The following is a 20,262-nucleotide window of genomic DNA, read 5'->3' as shown; positions in this document are numbered from 1 at the left end:
ATTGGCCAGGATGGTCTTGATCTCTTGACCTCGTGATCCGCCCACCTCGGCCTCCCAAAGTACTGGAATTACAGACTCAACAACTTTTATATGTGGTCTAAACACCCTAATCAAAAGGCAGAGATTGTCAGACTGAATTTTAAAAAGCAAGATTCAACTATATGCTGCCTACAAAGCCATTTTTTGGTTGTCTGTGCCCATCTTTGAAGACTGTAACAGCCCTAATGGGCTGTAGCTCTGGCTATTGCTTCTCTTCTCAGCCTCTGAAAAGCAATGGCCTCTGGTGACTACGGACTTTACCAAAGTGTAATGCAAGTCTCATTGTATTCTCTAGAATGGACATTAAAATGCCACATTTTATCCCTAGTTTCTGGATTCTTCAATTCTCAAAATGGCCAATCCATATTTTCAGGAAGCATTATAACTTAATCTGCTTACCAAATACCTGTCATGTATCAAATTGTGAATTACCCAAAATTGCAATTTGTGCCATGAATCTGATAATTTTCTCTCTCTTCCAACTAAAAGGTCCACATTATTAGTTCATTTATTCATTCAACAAACAGTTAACACTTGGAGCCCAGCCACAGTGCTAGATATGTCCTATACACAGGTATACATTGTTGAAACAAACTGGGATAGTTTCTATACCCATGAAACTTAAAATATAGTAAAAGAGATAGATTGTAAACAAATAAACATATAATTACATCTTGTGTTAAGAGCTGTAATGGAAACAAAAAGAAAATATCAGGAGGCAGATGTTAAGTAGATAATGTGGCTGAAGGACTTGACATTGAGGGATACCATTTAAGCTAAATCCTGGCTATGAACTAGTCACAAGAACAAAGAGAATAGTTCGGCCAAGCATAGGAACAGCATGTGTGAACACCTTGAAATGGGAAAGTTTGATCTATTTCAAGTGCTTGAAGGATCAGAAGAGTCACCTGAGATGAAGCTGGGGTGGTAAACTGGAGCCAGATCACACAGGACCACAGCAAGAAGTTTTAATTTTCCTCTAAGTACGCTGGAAAATCACTGAAGCATACAAATAGGAGAAAAACATATGTGACTTAATTTACTTTATTTATTTATTTATTTTTTGAGACAGAATCTCTCTCTGTAGCCAGAGTGCAGTGGCGCGATCTCAGCTCACTGCAAGCTCAGCCTCCCAGGTTCGAGTGATTCTCCCGCCTCAGCCTCCTGAGTAGCTGACACTACAGGCATGCACCACCACGCCCAGCTAATTTTTTTGTATTTTTAGTGGAGACAGGGTTTCACCATGTTGGCCAGGGTGGTCTCCATCTCTTGACCTCATGATCCTCCTGCCTTGGCCTCCCAAATTGCTGAGATTACCGGCGTGAGCCACCGCACCCGGCCTTAATTTACATTTTAAGACTTTCACAGGCAATTCTCTGGAAAATGGGTGACAGTGGGCTGGGAGTAGAAAGAGGGCAACAGGAATAATCTGGCAGTTTCTACAGATGCTGTGTGTGAGAGAGAAATCAAGGGTGATTCCAGCTGGGGGGAGGATACAAAGATCAGGAGGACAGGAGGAGTGACAAGTTTGGCAGTGGGAATCAGGAATTCAGTTTGAAAATCAGGTTACGTTTGAGAGATGTGTTTCCCTTGCTCAGGAGCCCACATCAACAGAGAAGCTGAAGAACTGGACCTTGGAGCAGGATCTCTAAGCGCTCAGATCATAAACTAGGTCTACTGACTCAAGAATGCATATCCAGCGATATCTAGTACATCTCTAGTTCCAAATATGGCTTTTCCCTCTCTGTTGCTCTGCTCTCCTTTTCCTTAGGACTGCTCTGAATGAGAGCCTGACTGAGCTCCAGGTTGCCCACTCACAACCTACACTGCCTTGCACCACCTTAATAACATATGCAGCATGCAGCAATGCAGCTTGTAAAACAGAAATGATCAGAAGCCCTTTGCAAAACAAAGGCTGGATCTCATAGCCCATCCAGTTTGATTGCTTCCTTCCAAGCAACGGAATGACAGGTTTTGCAGGTCTAATTATTTGTCAGGTAATCAATCTAGTCTGCTATCATTGTTTAATCTCTATTCCTCACTAAACGCAAGCCTAATATTTCACCATTCTCTCCTCCGTGCAAAGGAAGCTGCTGCCAGCTTCTAACCCACACTACTGATCTTGCCCTTGATTGACATCAAGCAAAGGAGATATTTAAAGACAAGCTCAAGTATCTTCAATTTTACAGATCTAGAATTGTCACCATAAAGTTAGTGAGCTTAAAGTTTGTTGCCCCAAAAGGATAGAGGAACCTGCTGGCCATGACATGGCTCTCCTTTTGACACTAACATCACCAGACCTGGAGGGTACCTGGGACACCAGAGACAAGGATGGCTTCGAAGCCCAGGAGGGTGAGCTCATGTCCTGGAAGCAACAGCAAAATTGTGAGCACCACACTCTGAACAGAAGACAGAGTTGTCTTCCCATACACTGAGGACTCTTGGTAGAGCATCCCCTCTTGGGAGGCCAGTGACCCTAGACTCAAACATCGGAAAAATCTATCAAGCCACCAGCAGAACTGGTACAGCCCCAGGATACCAAAGGAGGAAAAAATACTTTGTTCAGGGACATTTCTTGCCTCTCACTAAAGATGCCCTGCTGGCTGTCAAGTTTACGACCTCAGAATCCCGGACCCCTTCTTAAAGTTACCCTTAGCTGTCCACTTGCCAGCCAGGCAGCCTGTCTATTCCTGTGAAATAAACAGCTTCAGGGCTTCTCATGGGCTTGGGACTATTAAAAAAATATAGAGAGAGACGAATAACCAAGTGGAAGAGGTTTTTATTTTTTAAAAGCCATTAAGGGAAAAAGATGCAAGCTGTATTTCAAATTTGTCTTTTTAATTTTTTAAAATGTATAATATTTAAGTTAAAAAGATTGCTCCAACAGTTGAAAAATATTTAAATAACAGTACTGCCACTCAATAAGACTGAAACAATACAGAACTGTGCTTTTCATAGTATACTTTAAGGGAGGCATGTTTGAAATTATATATGGAGTGTAATTACAATCATGAAAATCATATACAAAATAGCAATAATGGAAAAAAATGCTGTGAGGAAATGTGCCAAATTGTTAATAACTGACACTGTTGTTTGATGAGAAATAGCATCTTTTTCATTTTTCAATAGTTCAGTATCTACCCTTTTTCTAATAAATTTGCATTCCTATTATGAGACATGTTATTGTTTTACTTTTAGAACAAATTAGATATAAATTCTTCTGCTTGCCTACCCACACCCCTGTTAAAGGTGTAGATATCATTTAAATTTATATTTTAAAGTTACCATCAAGGAAAGGTTAATAATGCTACTATACCAAAATATTATTTCTGTGAATTATATTTAACCAAATCCAGGAGAACCAAACTTGTGGTCAGAACAGTAGGATCAACTTTTTTCCTGCTTTCTGAGATAATTGCAGACTCACATGCAGTTGTAAGAAATAATACAGGGATTCCATATACCCTTTCCCCATTTTACATCTTCTGCCACGCCAGTACAATACCACACCAGGAAATTGACTTTGATACAGTCTGTGACCTTACTCAGATTTCACCAGTTTTCATGCACTAGTGTATATTTAGTTCTGTGCAGTTTTATCTTGTGTGTAGACTTGTGGAACCACCACTATAGCCAAGATTCAGAACGGTTCCATCACTGCTACTACGCTTTTGAACTCACAGTCACTTCCCTCCCCTGCTCCCTAACTCCTGGCAATGGTCAACTTTTTGTCACTGAACAATGATCCATCCCCCATGTGGGATTCACTATGCCAGTATAGTGTTGGACACAATCAAATAAACAGCGTAGCCTAGTGTTTAGGAGTGCAGGCGGGAACCAGACTAACTGGGTTCAAATCTGAGGTGGCCATTGTCACTTTTGGAGAAGTATTAAACTCTTTATATTACAGTTTCTTCAATAAGATGGGGATAATCATATAATAGAACTTCATAGGATTGTTAGAATTCAATGAGTTGATACTTACAAAGCAAGAAGAAAGCACCCGGCATGAATAGATGCATGTTACCATCTAAGAACTCCCAATCCAGTGGAGAATACACAAAACGCTAATCAGTTCAGCCTGTGTGCAGTGATGTAATATAAATGTAAACTCAGTACAAGGGGAGGACCTAGGAGGGGGCAGTTAATTCTGGCTGTGGAAGGCTGAGCCAGGCTTCCCCAGAAAGGGAATATTTGGGTTGGGTTTTGGAGGATGAGTAGGACTTTGCCAGGAAAAAACAAACAAACAAACAAAAAAAGTTTCATGCTGATAAACAGCTTGATCAGTGACCCTGAGAAGGCATGGCCATTTCTAAGGGGTAAAAGCTTGGAACAAAAGCCTGGAAGAGTGGGGGAGACTGGGGGCTGTGGGGGAGTGGTGGTGGCCAAAGAGGAAGCCTGAGTGAAGGTTGGGGCCGGGTTTTGAAGGGTCCTTGAATGCCATGCTATAATTAGCAACAGCGATTGCAATCCTGGAGAAGACTAGAATAGATTAGAAAGAAGAAAGTGCCTCCAAAACTCAGGCACATCAGGAGAAGAGAATTAGAATGGATGTGAAAGTACATTCTAAATTACAAAACACCAGCAGTGGAGATTAATTGTAAACAATAGCAGCAGCAGCAGAATGTTTAAAACACAGTCACCATTCTCCTTAAACGCAGATTATCCTGAGTGTCTGGGGCAAGGGCATTAGAAGTTACAACGCTAATTCACGCCAGAACTTGTCCTCGCCCTGCCCGGCAGTTTCCACTCTAGCCAGGTGTTCTTAATTCCCTTCACAGGCAACCTGAAACCATCCTTTTCTGGGATTTCCAAAGGAAGCCCCTGGGCAGATACTTTGGCAGTTGCCAGTGTCTCTCCCAGTCTCTAGGACCATTCACTTTTTTCCTGTCATCGGTCCCCAGTATTTAGCCAATCATCCGGCCATTTGCCGGGGCTCTGGCAGTGCTGGTCCCTGAGCATGTGCCTGGCTCAGGCTTCCCTTCGCTCTCTCTGCTTTGGACAGGTCATCTCTTCCTGGTGGTTTTCCGGGGGCCCTGACCTCCCATACTTGCTGGGACTACGATCTCCCGGGCTAGGGCCTGTGCAGATTTCTGCCTGTCTTTCACAACTTATTCTTGCCTTTCTGGTCCTAGGTGTTCCAATGACCTGATGCTGCCTACACTGGGGTGTGGCCCATAGAACAAGAACACATTACCTTGTGGTTTTGCTTCAAAAAATGTTCTCAATCCGCCGCCTTCTTATGGTTATTTTTCTCATTATAGAGAGAGAGGGAGAAGGATCAAGAACACTTATTTCACTTAGTCTTCATAGACTGAAAAAAATTAACTACTTTTTTTTAGTATCAGACACCTTTCTTTTTGTTCTGGCATTCTCATATCTGTGAGAAAAAAAAAGATTTTGGAAGAAATGACTCTTGCTAAGGGCATGGTGGTAATGGTGTAAAGTCTGGTTCTGAAAACTAAGAAACCAAAAAAAAAAAAAATTAAAAATTAAAAAAATACCTCCCTGTCCTCTAAACAAAGTTGAGTTAGTCTATGAACTAGTCAGCTGATCACAAAGATGAAATGCAACCAAACAGGACTTAGGAAGAAATAGCCCCAAGTTCCCCTAAAACAATACCTTGTTGTTGTCTATATAATTGAGCCGTCTCTTTGCTCTAGCCAGTAGTTTAACTTCCATAACAAACCTCCTTCACTTGAAGTGGATCCATGGAAGATATGACTTAACGGGATATATCAAAAACACACCTTCCCAACAAAACTCACCAGACATTTTCCCATGCAATGTACATCTTAGATAAAATTCACTTGCAGCCAGTAAAATTCTTCATGTAAATAAAACATCCAACTATATTACCTGTGGAAAAAAAACTCATTTCTATGTTTGGAAAAATGCCAGTTTTTTTTTTTTTTTCTTTTTTGAGATGGAGTCTCACCTGTCACCTAGGCTGGAGTGCAGTAGCACGATCTCGGCTCACTCCAACCTCCACCTCCTGGGTTCCAGCAATTCTCCTGCCTCAGCCTCCCAAGTAGCTGGGATTACAGGCATGTGCCACCACGCCCAGCTAAATTTTGTATTTTTAGTAGAGACAGGGTTTCACCATGTTGGCCAGGCTGGTCTCAAACTCCTGACCTCAGGTGATCTGCCCACCAGGCCTCCCAACATGCTGGGATTACAGGCATGAGCCACTGTGCCCCGCTGGAAAAATGCCAATATTTTAAATTCTCTAAGTCCCTATGCCAATCTATTGTAGAGTTACACCCTGTATCTTTCACAGTTTGTGGAAGGGTGCCATACAGCCTATGGGCAATTTGGATCGTTGCTTTCTGACCTTCACCCTGGCAGAGGAGAACCAGCTAGAGAGAGAAAATACAACATAAACAATGGCAGAGAAGGATGACTTATTTTCAGTTTAATGTGACAGGATAATCAGTTAAGAAATTAATTGCACCCCACTTCTCACTGCAGCAGACACCTCAGTAAAGGACAAAAGGTCATTTCCTTTCCCCACATACGCCCCTACCATCCCTTGCCCCTACTCCTATCCCCAGGATAGTTTTAACTGACTTTGTTTTTGCAAAGTCTAAAAGTGTCTGAAACTCTGAAATGTACAAAAATTACCTGAGGGGCTTCAAATGGATGTTTCTGGGTACCTCCTTAGACCAGCCAATTAAGATTTCTGGAGATTGGAACCCCCATTTTAAACAAATTCCCTAAGAAATTCTGATCCTGGGGTTTTAAGAACATTCTTTGAGAAACATTAGGCCAAAAAAGACATACACACAACACCACTGAAATACCCGGGTGGGCAACACAGGGGAGCTGAGGATCCAGGGCAAAGACCCAGATCTCAGAGCTTGGCGTTCATCCTGACAGTCAGGGGTCACTGTCAGGTTTTAAGCGGGACTGTGATGTGGTAAACTCCACAGCTCATAGCCCACGTGTTGCCTTCTCCAAGAAGCTTCCATCCTAGTCCAGAAGGGGTTCCTGCTCCTCCGTGCTCCATAGTAGCCTTTCATACTTTTAACTCACCACTGACCACACTATCCTGACACGATCATTTGATGACCTCCCCTCCACCAGTAAGCTTCTGTGAGCAAGGACGTGCCTGGGTTCCATTTACCATGTCACCACCAAATGGTCCTGATTTTTCACCATCAAATGATCCTGGAAGCAACATCAGTGCCCCACAACTCTTTGCTCACTTGTCCTGGAACGCTTCATTTCTAGCAGAGAAACTGGGCCCCATCTATCTGAACGCCTCATAAAACAGAGGCTATCCGCCTTATGGAAGGCATCAGAATGAAACAGCAGATGCCTGAAGTCTTGATCATATTCGAAGTTAATTAGTTTACATTTTTGTGTTTCAGGAAGAACTAAAGCTCTCACAATCCTCCAGTCCACATGTGTAGGCCAAGCCCCTCAAGGCAATTAAAGGAATAGGAAAATGTACCCACAGCTGATTTCAGCATGAAAGCACGTGGTGTCCAGAGTCTTTTAAATCCTTAAAGCAAAACACCTGGATTCTGTTCCAGGCTGCCCCGCTCCCCACCCAGCTCCAAGCACCTGTTTCTATCTGACCAGCCCTCTGACTTTCTACCCCTCCCCGCTCAGGAGAAGAGGCAAGAATTTTTAAATTCTGATTTTGCTTGTATAAAGATAGTAAGAAACATTCCGTGAACCAGGAATCATAAGGCAGCACCCCTGTGAGATCTCCCCTAAGAAAGTCCCTTCCATTTTCAGAGAATAAAACCGAAACACCAAATGGATGGAAACAGTAACCACACCGTCCCTGGCAGGGCCGTCCCTGGCTGTACCTGAATTTCCTGTGTGGACTGTACCCGATCTACGGAGTCTGTGGCTCTTTCAGCTCCTTCTTCATCATCTGGTGCAGCCTTTGTGCGCTGGAGACCCTCAAATCAGTAGGGAAGCCGAACGCGGTGGCTCACGCCTGTAATTCCAGCACTTTGGGAAGCCGAGGCGGGCAGATAACGAAGTCAGGAGTTCTAGCCAGCCTAGCCAACGTGGTGAAACCCCGTCTCTACTAAAAATACAAAAAATTAGCCGGGTGTGGTGGCGGGCGCCTGTAGTCCCAGCTACTCGGGAGGCTGAGGCAGGAGAATGGCGTGAACCCGGCAAATGGAGCTTGCAGTGAGCCGAGATTGCGCCACTGCACTCCAGCCCGGGCGACAGAGCGAGACTCTGTCTCAAAAACAAAAACAAACAAAATCAGGAAGGGGACTTTGAAGGTCCTTAATACTGAGGCTTGGAGAGGCCCTAGCATGGGAGTTGGGCAACCCAGCGCTTCCCCTTTGAGGAGTGGCTCTAGAAATCTCCTTCCACAGTCCACAGGGAAGGGCTTTAGCCACGATCCAGGACTGAGTCCTCCACAGGGAGTGGGTGAGCACCACGGCTGGGCCCAGCCCCCCGAAGACCACCGGGTAGCCTCGCTCCCGCCCCCCACCCCAGCCTCGCCCTCCAGCCCCGCCACGGGAGGGGCCGCCTGGAGGAGACTCGCACCTGGGCCTGGGCTCCTGGCAGCGGGGAGCGGAGCAGGCGGCGCCCAGGCCCGGGTCCTCCCCGCCCTCGCAGCTGCCCCAGCCGAGCCTCCCGGGCAGGCCTCGCCCTGGGGGTGGGGGTGGGGGTGGGGGTGAGGGGGCGCAGCCTCGGGCTACGGCTCCCCCGGCCTGGCCCGTGCGGGCTGCACACCTGCCAGCCCGGCGAGGCTTCATTAGGCCGCGCCTGTGCATCACGGGCCGGCCGCGGCGGCGGGAGTCTAGGCCATGGAACCCACAGAGGATCTCTGCCAGGGACCGCTGGGTGAGTGTGGAGACCCCGTCATACGAGGGGGTCAGGCTTTGGGGGTTCGGGGAGGCCTGTGATCACCAGGTCAGCGTTAGCCGACCTAAGAGCTTCAGTGGGCCGGGTGGAGTCCTGTGGGGTAGGGTGGGAGGCCGACCTCTCCGCGCCCTGTGCTTTGGGATTGCAACCCCCTCGCCTCCAGTCTCCCAGCGCGCATGGGAGAGAACCCTGGGAGCCCCAGGACCCTTCTAGTCTTAGGTCTGACACCCGTCCCCTTCTTACTAGGGCACATCAATCCCATAGGACACGTGCTTAGGGAGCACCCACAGTGCTGAGTACCAGGCTTTTTGCTACAGTACAAACTCTCCTAAAATGCTATAAAACAAATTTGTCCCTGCTTCCCCATACCACCAGCCAGCTTTGTCCCTTCACTTCATAGAGGCCTGCTCACCCTTTTCACCAGTCCAGACCCTCTCATGCAAGTCGGGTCCAGCCTGTGTCCTAGGAAAGGACTTGGAACAGCACCCTTGACCATGACCTTTTTCCTTGACACTCTGTTACAAAGTCATTCCCAGGGCCAGGTGTAGTGGCTCACGTCTGTAATCCCAGCACTTTGGGAGGGCGAGGCTGGTGGACTACCTGAGGTCAGGAGTTGGAGACCAGCCTGGCCAACATGGCAAAACCCCATCTCTACTAAAAATAGAAAAATTAGCTGGGTGTGGTGGCACACACCTGTAATCCCAGCTACTTGGGAGGCAGAGGCACAAGAATCGCTTGAACCCAGGGGGCCGAGGTTGCAGTGAGCCAGAATTGCACCACTGCACTCCAGCCTGGGCGACAGAGCGAGACTCTATCTCAAAAAAAAAAAAAAAAAAAAAAAAAAAAAAAAAAAAAAAAGTTATTCCTTAAGACCTATCTCATGCAATTTTCATTAAACTAACAATAGCTCTTAGTCGTTACTTAGCATTCATTACAAATGTTCCAATTTAGTTGGAAATGATAAAGCAGCTCCCTGAGCTGAGGGTTCTTGGAGTTATGAGTCAGTTGGGAGGTAAAAGTGGGGGGACCATTTGATGGCCCCAGGAAGGACTCCATGTGGTAATTAAGTACACAGAGTACGTGCTCAGGGTGCTGTGTGATCTTGGACATATTACTCTGCTGTCTCATCCTCATTTCTTCATCTGTTAGAAGGGAATATTAGCAGTGCCGTTCTTGCAGAGATTAAATATGCACTGTGCTAATCTTTGAAAGGTGTTTAGCGCCATGCCTGGAACATGGTAAGCTCCCAATGCATCAGTCAGCTCACAGAAAGGAAGGCAAGCTTTAGGGATGAGTGGTAGGGTTTTTAGTTCTAGCTGGGTCCCAGTTTCCTTACTTGAAAGAGAGGTTGACCAGAGAGTGAGATTCTGCTTTGCAGGGAGGGGGAGGAAGTGGATGTGCTGGATGGTAGGTGGAGGGGGAGTGCAGGCGGGGTGGGGGGCATGTATGGAGCTGAGGAGAGTTGGCAGAGACAGAGTTCCATGGTTCTCCCTGTTATCTCTTTTGATGCTCTTGCCTCAGCTGCTGGAGACAATTGAATCCTGCCTTGTCCCTTCTCCAAGCAATAATGCCTGTTGTGCAGCAGAAACAGCATCCCGCCTTGGGAGAAGCAGAATCTCTGTCAATCTGTTTCTCTTTGTCTTCCTGGTCCATCCCCAGCCCCAACATGATCCCTTAGAGATACCTGAACAGTCCCTCAAACTCATACCCCTGGTGTCTGGGAAAAAGGGAACTCACAGGGAGTGAGTAACCCCAAATTAGGAGATACCATGAGCTAAGGCCATCTCAGAATTGCATAAATTTGTCTACATTTTTCAAAGAAGTTGGGTTATCTGACTTAATCCTCACAATAGTCAAGCTAGGAAGGTAAGTGTGGAATTATTACCCCATTTCATAGGTAGACAAATTAAAGCTTAAGATCAAACTGTTTGCAAAACAGGAAGCGGCACTTCCTCTTGGTCCAGTTCTTCCTTCTCCCTGGTGCTAAGGTCACTGGATGTTGGCTCCCCACAGGCCCGGAAGCTGGAGAGAAGCCCCTGGCTGCAGGACCCGGGAAGGAGGAACTGCCCCGGGGCTCAGCCCCTCATGCTCAGGACACTCAGAGTGAGGAACTGCCACCCTCCTGCACCATCTCAGGAGAGAAGAAGCCGCCAGCAGTCTCTGGAGAAGCCACCGGGGCTGATGCTGGGAGACTGTGCCCGCCTCCTCGCTCCAGGGCTCCCCACAAAGACAGAACTCTAGCCCGCTCCAGGCCCCAGGCACAGGGGGAAGATTGTTCCCTCCCAGTGGGAGAGGTGAAGACAGGAAAGAGGTCCTATTCTCCAGCCCCCGGGAAGCAGAAAAAGCCTAATGCCACAGGTCTGGCCCCAACATCATCTCCTTGTGCCCCTAACTCAGCTCGTGCCACACACAACCCAGTGCCCTGTGGGTCAGGCCGGGGGCCCTGCCACCTGGCCAACCTCCTCAGTACATTGGCGCAGAGCAACCAAAACAGAGACCACAAGCAGGGGCCCCCGGAAGTGACCTGCCAAATTAGGAAAAAGACACGAACTCTATACCGCTCAGGTAAGTCCCTAAAGAGAGGAAACTGAAGAGATCTGAGGTCATCCTGGGGAAAGGTGGGGCTGTGTGAAGAATCTACCCCCAGGAGACCCAAGGGATGGGGTTAGTTTGTATGTCACTTCATCCCGGATTCTCTCTTGGGCCGTGGTAGTGCCACTATCTCTGACCCTCAGAGGGAAGGTTGGGTTATCACATCAGAAAATGAGGTTGGAGCCGGGCACAGTGGCTCATGCCTGTAATCCCAGCACTTTGGGAGGCCGAGGCAGGTGGATTACCTGAAGTCAGGAGTTTGAAACCAGCCTGGCCATCATGGTGAAACCCCACCTCTACTAAAAATACAAACATTAGCCAGACATGGTGGCCTGTGCCTGTAATCCCAGCTATTCGGTAGGTTGAAGCAGGGGAATTGCTTGAACCCAGGGGGCGGAGGTCGCAATGAGCTGAGATTGCGCCACTGCACTCCAGCCTGGGTGACAGAGTGAGACTCCGTCTAAAAAAAAAAAAAGAAAATGATGTTGGGACCAGGGTAGAAGAGTAAGGAAAGTAAACATACAGCTCTCTGCTGTAGCACCTAAAAGCGAGAAGGCCCAGCCCAATAGGAAAAAGGCTTTGGGAAAGTGTTGGGTTAGGGGCAGTGGCCCCATCTGTTGGAGATACTTGGTGAGCATCTTTCTCTTCACCTGCCTGTCACTGGCATTTGTCCTCCTCACACAAGTTTCTTCTTCTTTCAGATCAGCTAGAGGAGCTAGAGAAGATATTCCAAGAAGACCACTATCCTGACAGTGATAAACGCCGGGAGATTGCCCAGACGGTGGGGGTGACCCCTCAGCGCATCATGGTAAAGGGGGCCTGCTCACTGGTGGCAGGGTGGGGTGGTGGAGGGCCCACCATTGAAAGTCTCGAATTGCAGAGTGAGTGGTCAGCGGCAGCCTGGGTAGGAGCTGAATTGAGGCCTCAGACATGGCTGTGTCCCTGACTGTTTCCAGAGTGCCACAGCCTGAGAGCATTAGGAGAGGAAGGCACTGCAGAGACTTTTGATAAAACCAGCCTGACAAAGGCCTCAGAAGCAGAGTGCTGGAGTGACCTTCCAAGGTCCTGTAGCTCCTTGTGCAACAGCCAGGACCTAAGCCTCAGTCTCTGCCCCCCTTCTCCAGTTCTTCAAGCACCTTTCCCCCCATAGGTGTGGTTCCAGAATCGCCGGGCCAAGTGGCGAAAAATGGAGAAACTGAATGGGAAAGAAAGCAAGGACAATCCTGCAGACCCTGGCCCTGCCAGCAGTCAGTGCAGGTCAGAATTCCTCCTCTTTCTGTATCATCCCTGTGGGTAGAAATAGCGTCCGAACTGGGATCCTGAGGGTCTAGAAGGAGAGCACTGGAAGGCTAGGCATGAGTCCTGGGGTTGCCAGCTAAGGTTTAGGGAGATTTTGGCTGCCATGGGATTGGGATGTTGCCAATGCCCTGTAGGAGGCAGAGTTTGGGAATTGGTGTCTCTCCTGGCAATGAGGCGCCTGTGCAAATCCAGAGACCACCAAAGCTACAGTCTTCATTCTTCCTGCCTCCAGCTCTGCAGCTGAGCTCCTACCTGCTGTGCCCATGGAGCCAAAGCCTGACCCTTTCCCTCAGGAGTCCCCTCTGGATACCTTTCCAGGTGAGCTCCCACAAGGTGAGCTGGGGGAAAATGGTAACTAAAGATAGTGAAGACAGGCCTTGTTTGATAGAGGTGGGAGTGACTGGAGTCCTCCAGTGTTTCGGCCAGCAGGGCCTATTCAGGCGGACCTGGGCATGGCTTGTGTCTACCATTCAGCAATGCCAAACCCGCCTCCCATTTCCTTACCCTTATAGCCCCTCTTTGCCTTCTGTTCCTAGAGCCCCCCATGCTGCTGACTTCTGACCAGACTTTGGCCCCCACCCAACCCAGTGAGGGTGCTCAGAGGGTGGTGACCCCCCCACTCTTCAGCCCCCCACCTGTGCGAAGGGCTGACCTTCCTTTCCCCCTTGGCCCTGTCCACACCCCCCAACTGATGCCACTGCTGATGGATGTTGATGGCAGTGACAGCAGCCACAAGGATGGCCCCTGTGGGTCCTGGGGGACAAGGTAAGGAACCTGCGGGGGTAGGTCACTCAAGTTATCTGGGCCGGGGGTAGGGGAGTGCAGATGGAGAGAAGATAGACACAGAGAGGAGAGGGTTAACTGAGAGGAGCACAGAGTAGTACAAGAGATGGAGATGAAAGGGATAAGGGGATCTGGGGAATGACCTGGGGGATCACAGCAATAAAGCAGAAACAAGGGCAAGATGCTAGCAGCAGGAGCGGGGAGAAGAGGCAGCTGCAGCAGCCTTGCAAGGCCGGGGTTTCCATGGAGATGGGAAGGAGGTGAGAGGAAGGGACTCAGCTACTATGGTAGGAACGGGGAGCTCCCCAACCCCTGCACCTCACCAGCTGTTCCTCTATCCTTGCAGCATCACCCTGCCACCCCCCTGTTCATATTTGGAGGAGTTGGAGCCCCAGGATTACCAACAGAGCAACCAGCCAGGACCCTTCCAGTTCTCCCAGGCTCCACAGCCCCCACTTTTCCAGTCCCCTCAGCCCAAGTTTCCCTACCTCCCCACTTTCCCCTTCTCCATGCCCAGTTCACTGACGCTTCTACCATCCGAAGACTCTCTGTTTACGTTTCCCTGTGGCCCCAGCGGGGGCACATCACAGGGCTATTGCCCAGGTGCCTCCTCAGGGCAGATCCTGATGCAGCCACCTGCTGGGAATATGGGTGAGTTGAGGCTGGGAGAGAAGGTCCCCTTGAGATTGAGGAAGGTGGGAGGGGACAAAGAGCAACGTTATCTGGAGGGTAGACTGAGGCAGGTCATTGGTGGTGAATGAATCCTTCTGTTTGCCCCTAGTTCTCTTTATTAAGCTCTTCTCCCTCGAATTCTGCAGAGGCTGCAGAGCACAGTGAGTTAGCAGAGAACTCTGGAGTTTGGCATTAGGAAAACAGGTTTGAAGTCCAGCTCAGCCAGTTACTAGCTCTCCTGAGTCTCAGTTTCTGGGACTCTGAAATGGGACTCACAGTTCTATGTCAGGGAGGGATTTGGTGAGGATTAGAAACAATAGGAGTGAAAATACTTGGCATAGAGTAGATGGCAGCTAATATTCTGCTGGGCCACTTGGACCTCTGAAATCCTAGAAACATCCATCATATTAAAACTAGATTCTAGCAGAAGGGGAGGAAAGATCAGTTGGTTCCTGGTCTCCTTGTTGTGTGTATGAAACAGCATTGGCCTGATCCATGATTCACTTTGTGTCAATGTTACTAAACCACAGGACCTCGAGTGCTGGAGCCTCTGTGGTCCTAAGGACAGAGCCCAGGGCTAGAGTTTGACCCAGACTTGCACTGAGGTCCTAAGCTGCGTCTATGTGTGTTGGGGCACGGGGGGATCTGTTGTAGAACACAGTTAATGATAGTTGATACTCTCGGTCCTGTCTGGTAATTCCTACACCCTCTGACCCCACAGGTACAGCCTCCTGGAGTGACCCCTGTTTGCCAGAGCTGCCCTTCCCTGGTCCGTTCTGCCCGCAAGCTCTGGGGCATCCCCCAGGAGGGGATGGCTACTTTCCTGATCTATTTCCAACTCCCTGCCCCCAGGCTCTGGGCAGGCAGCCTTCGTCAGCTCTCTCCTGGCTGCCTGAAGAGGCCAGACCAGGGACTGGGCCGTTACTCAGCAAGGCAAAAGAGGAACCGCCAGCTGCTTCCCTGGATCAGCCCCCAGCACTGGAGGAGGCTAGAGGGGATGACAAGAATAGCCATGTCCCCTAGTTGGGGGGTCAAAGAGTGAAAAGAGGCTGCTTGGTGGGATAGGATTGGGCCCACTGAGAGGACAGGGGTTGGGGGTTTGGGAAAGAGTGTGGACTCTGTAGACTGAGGGGAGAGTCAGACGTTTCCCCTGTGTAGGCTCATCTTGTTGATATGAGAAGGAAGAAAGAGGGCTGCCCTTCCCTTTTCTTCACACTCTGTGGGGGGGTCCTGAAGGAAGCAGGTGGCCTGTGTTACTTCTGAATGTTGTATCAGGTGTTTTTGTTTGTTTCCTATCCTTGCTTGACAAATGAGCTAGAGTGTCCACCATAAGCAGTAAACTAGTTCGTCTTGGGGTTTTCTCTGTGGTTATGTGTCTCAATTATGTGTCTCCGCACTCACACTAATGAAGAGCTCCATTTTCGTCCTTTTATTCCACTTGGCTGAGCAGTTATTGGATGCCACTCTCAGGTGGGCACCACTGGGCATGACCACATGGAGGGCCTCTTCCCTGGGCTCATCTCTCCCACTAAAGAAGGAACTGGGCACCTTGGGCTTTTCCTTCGGTCCTGACATTTAACCATATTCCATTCCCAAACCCATGACTGACCCTGAGCAAATCTGAGTCTGGGCCTTTCTCTGGAAGTTGGGCCCCATAGGGACAGGATCACAAGAGAAGCCTGAGAATATCTGAAGTCACTTCTCTAGTATTGTGAACTATGAGTTATTTTCCCACAGCTCTTTTTTTTGTGTATGGGGGGCGGGGCTGGGGAGCACTCCAAGGATAGCAAGTAGACTGTTCTCTCCTGCACAGGAGGATGTGACAGCATCCCCAGACTATAATGGCCCAGACCTCACTGGGCCAGGATGAAGGGTCCAGAATGTTTTCTGTCTCTCCCACCCTAGCTTGCAGAGGCACCAACAGACACTTTGCTAAGCACCTTGAGAGATCACCCCCTAAAATGATCACCAACCATTTCATGCTTAACTCTCACCCATAGACTGCAATTTTACCTCCTCCATTTGTTTATGGTTACCGTTTGAGGTTGGGTGCTAATCTTGGGAGGTTTGGTTATAGGTTGAGATGTGGGAAGAGGAGGGTACAAGAGAGAACTTAACCGAAGATGGAGAATGCTCCCTAGATGTCTGCACAAGAGGTCAGGAGCTCAGGAAAGAATGGACACTGAGTGAGGATGTACCACCCTCCTGTTCATTGCACAGAGTGATTCTGCATCCACATTGAACTTGAATAGCTTCCTTCTGTCCTCTGGTGGTGAGCCAAATTAGGCAAATGACAAATTAGGCAATGAAGGAAGAAACATCAATTAGACCCTATTGGTTCTATGCTTGAGATCCTGCTTTAGTATGTTAAGGGCTAAAGGGAGCATGAGAAGGAGGGTAAACAACCAATTTGTATAAAAAGAGAAGTGGGTGGTGCCTGGGAGATGGGAGAGATGGGACTGAAAAGGACCAGAAAGATGAATGAAGGGTGAAGACAGTAGTATAAGAAGTAGCAAAACATTGACTGGGTGATGAAAGAGAAAGATAACTACAGAAGAAAATCTATCGTAAAATACATTTAAACAGAAAAGGTAAGGCACAGATCTGGAGATTGGAGGAAAGGGACCTGAGGGGTCTAAAGTAGGAAAGAACAGGTCATGAAGGGAACAAAGGAAAGAGGCTAGGGGGTGGAGAGACAGGAGATGACACGTGAATCAGGAAGTGGAATGGAAAAAGAGCAGAGAAAGGCTGGGTGTGGTGGCTCATGCCTGTAATCCCAGCACTTTGGGAGGCCGAGGCGGGCGGATCATGAGGTCAGGAGATTGAGACCATCCTGGCTAACACGGTGAAACCCCGTCTCTACTAAAAATACAAAAAAAAAAAAAAAAAAAAAAAAAAAAAATTAGCCAGGTGTTGTGGCAGGTGCCTTTAGTCCCAGCTACTCAGGAGGCTGAGGCAGGAGAATGGGGTGAACCTGGGAGGTGGAGCTTGGCTTGCAGTGAGCTGAGATCGCGCCACTGCACTTCAGCCTGGGAGACAGAGTGAGACTCCACCTTAAAAAAAAAAAAAAAAAAAAAAAGCTGAAGGGACAGGAAGATGAATATGAAAAGGGGGAAAGTCAGTAAATAGTTACAAAGATCAATGTCCTCCTAACAGATAAAGAAGAGGAGTGTTTAGGGATTAGAGAGGTGTGATTAAAACAATAGATAAGTGCAAGCCAATGAGAAAATGTCTCTGAAAGGATGCGGAAATCCACCAGAGGGGCAGAAGTCAGGAGAAAACCAGAAGGTCAACTTGGCTGGTATGTGATGGAGATTGTAACAGCCAGGTTTCAGTACCCTTAATTTAGGGACTAGGATATGTATCTGTTAAATTATGAAATGTTTTATGATGCATAACAACTGAGTTTTTAAAAGTATATATTTACATATCTCTTTTTATTTTCACATTCTGTCTCATGAGGCTCATGAAATGAACAGCCTAAAGACAGACATAGGGCAAAATAGATGGAAGACTGTAACTGCTCTTTCTATTAATCACCAGAGCATTCTGTTGCTTTCAAAGCCCTACATGGGGGCTGGATATTTTCTCCTCCAGATCTTAATTGGTTTGTGCTCCCACTATTCGATGATTAGCAGCACCTCTGTATGGAGCAAATACAGCATCTAACACCAAGAATCGAAGGGAAATCAACTTCGACATCTGTCCTTACATGCAACTCTTAGATAAAAAGTGTTGATTTAATAGCATACTAAAAATAAAATAAGTTAATTGAGAATTAAAAACAAACACTAAACAAAGAGAAAATGGTGAAAACTTCTTAGAAGCATGGAAACTTAGGGGTGAAAGAAAAAAATCCAAGCTCCTGACTTGCAGGAATCTCTTCTACCCACCATTGATGGGGCATCATTCAGTATTGTTTTCCCAGTGGAGGGCCCGGGGCTTGGGGCTAACTCCCTTTCACAAGAACCTGCAGAATTTTTGAACAGCTTTATTATAAAATTCTTCTACTAGAAATAAACCAATATCTTGTTTGATTGATCTGGGTTTTGTTTTCCAAGCACTACAAAAAATAAATCACAAATCTAAGGACTGTATATCGTTCCTATTATAAAAGCTTTGCCTTCTACAGGCGATGGTGGGAGCTCTGTGCTAGCCCTTATGGGGCTCGGGCTCCAGGCTCTTTGCCACCCTGTATGCCTCTTTTCAAATAAATGTGTTTGCCCATGTTCCTTTTAGGAGTGGTGTCAGAAATGAAGCCTACTTTGAATGTGGTCTGGTCAACACTTTGGTACAGCTGTCATCTCCACTAAATAGGATACCCTACAAATGGTGTCTCTATTAAAAACACATTAGCATTTTTGTGCAGCTGGTTCATATTCTTGGTCCAAAACTATGACCTCTAAGTCATTTAAATAGAAGCTGTTTTAAAGGCAGTTCACCCTCCTCATTTTGCACTTGGAGAATTAACATTTCTAATCTAAACATACAGAGATTTATATGGCCTGTTCAGTTTCATTTTGTTAATTTTAGCCCAATATTGAGCTTAAGATGCTCTGGAGTTCTTACATAATATTAGCCATTTTTTTTGCAGTTTTGTTCTGCCTGCAGGTCTGATCAATATGTTTTACACATTTTATAATCAAATCATTAATAAATTAGTAAACAGAATATAGGTCAGCACAGGACATTTTGGTACTCCTCTTTGAAAATACTCCATTAATGGGTACTTTTTTTTGTATAGAGGGTTAAACTAGCTACAAATCTTCCTTAACTGTATTATCATCCCATACCATCCTTTACTATCTCCCTTAAGGATTTAGGAATAAAACTCCTGTATGATTCAATAAAATCAAAAACATATTCTCTGTATAGCACTCTGATAATATAACATTCTTGTAAACGTAAATATATAACAAATGAGACAGATTAGTTTGGAACACCTGTTGTCTTTTCTGGCTATTTTTTACCTAAGTGTTCATAAGCCATTTTCAAAAATCTCATAGAATTCCATAAGATTTTACGTTAAATTTATTGTCCTTTAGTTTCAACAAATCATGTCATTGGAAATTAGGATATTTGCCTCTAGTAAGTCTTGGAAACCCTCTCTTGTCCTGTACGAGAAAACACATAGGATGATTTAAAAGTTATAAGGCTCCAATTTGGGTTTTTAAGTCCATCTTATTATTATTATTTTTTGTCCAACTCTTTTTTTTTGTTTTGAGACAGAGTCTCGCCCTGTTGCCCAGGCTGAAGTGCAATGGCATGATCTCGGCTCACTGCAACCTCTGCCTCCCGGGTTCAGGCGATTCTCCTGCCTCAGACTCGCGAGTAGCTGGGATTACAGGCACACGCCACCACGCCCAGCTACTTTTTGTATTTTTAGTAGAGATGGGGTTTCACCATGTTGGCCAGGCTGGTCTCGATCTCTTGATCTCATGATCTGCCTGCCTCGGCCTCCCAAAGTGCTGGGATTACAGGCATGAGCCACTGCGCCTGGCCCAACTCTTTTAATTTCTAGAATATTTTCATTTCTTTGGGAAGATAGTCTGAAATAAAACTCAAGTGCATCTGCTGTGTTTGTATTGTATGTTGACATTATGATGTCTGCCAGCAGGAGAACATTTCTCTTTTCTCCTTCCTTTCCCAAGTTTGGTTTTATTATTATCATCGCTAGGGTTACTGTTCATATTGGTCTTCAGCATGCTTGCAGAGCGGAGTTTCTTCCAGGCTTCTCACTTTGAGATACCGTCTTTGGAATTCCAGTGTGTGCTTTCTTTTAACTTTTGCACTTTTTCAACCTTTTCAAGATCTGAGCTTGTCTGTGTAGCCACATTGTCACCTTTTGGATGACTTCCTTTGTCTGTCGCTGGTTGTAATGATGAGTGATTATATCTTTAGAATTTTGTTTCTGATAGTTCCACATCGCTTTGAGCCATCCTCAGGTGGAAGAATCTTGCGCTTCTTGCAGGAAGCTCTAGCTTTTGTTCTGGTTTTGCGTGGAGAGGGAGCAAAGTTTCTGCATGCTGGAAT

The 20,262-nt window shown here is 46.9% G+C and overlaps 1 protein-coding gene across 1 annotated transcript; it reads left to right on the top strand.

The window, feature by feature from the left end:
* The first annotated feature begins 2,306 nt into the window (after nucleotides 1–2,306).
* On the top strand, nucleotides 2,307–15,585 carry NOBOX (NOBOX oogenesis homeobox). The gene is given in 11 exon segments (XM_054495230.1): nucleotides 2,307–2,391; nucleotides 7,842–7,869; nucleotides 7,871–7,964; nucleotides 10,543–10,612; nucleotides 10,885–11,448; nucleotides 12,177–12,379; nucleotides 12,626–12,732; nucleotides 13,007–13,092; nucleotides 13,311–13,539; nucleotides 13,904–14,208; nucleotides 14,951–15,585. Coding segments are annotated over 11 exon segments (2,073 nt in total). The 3' UTR covers nucleotides 15,253–15,585.
* The last annotated feature ends 4,677 nt before the right edge of the window (nucleotides 15,586–20,262 follow it).

This window comes from Pongo pygmaeus, chromosome 6, assembly GCF_028885625.2.
Source record: "Pongo pygmaeus isolate AG05252 chromosome 6, NHGRI_mPonPyg2-v2.0_pri, whole genome shotgun sequence".
In the NCBI taxonomy this organism is placed as follows: domain Eukaryota; kingdom Metazoa; phylum Chordata; class Mammalia; order Primates; family Hominidae; genus Pongo; species Pongo pygmaeus.
The sequence above is the reverse complement of the archived record's forward strand: the minus strand, read 5'-3'. Positions and strand labels throughout refer to the sequence as shown.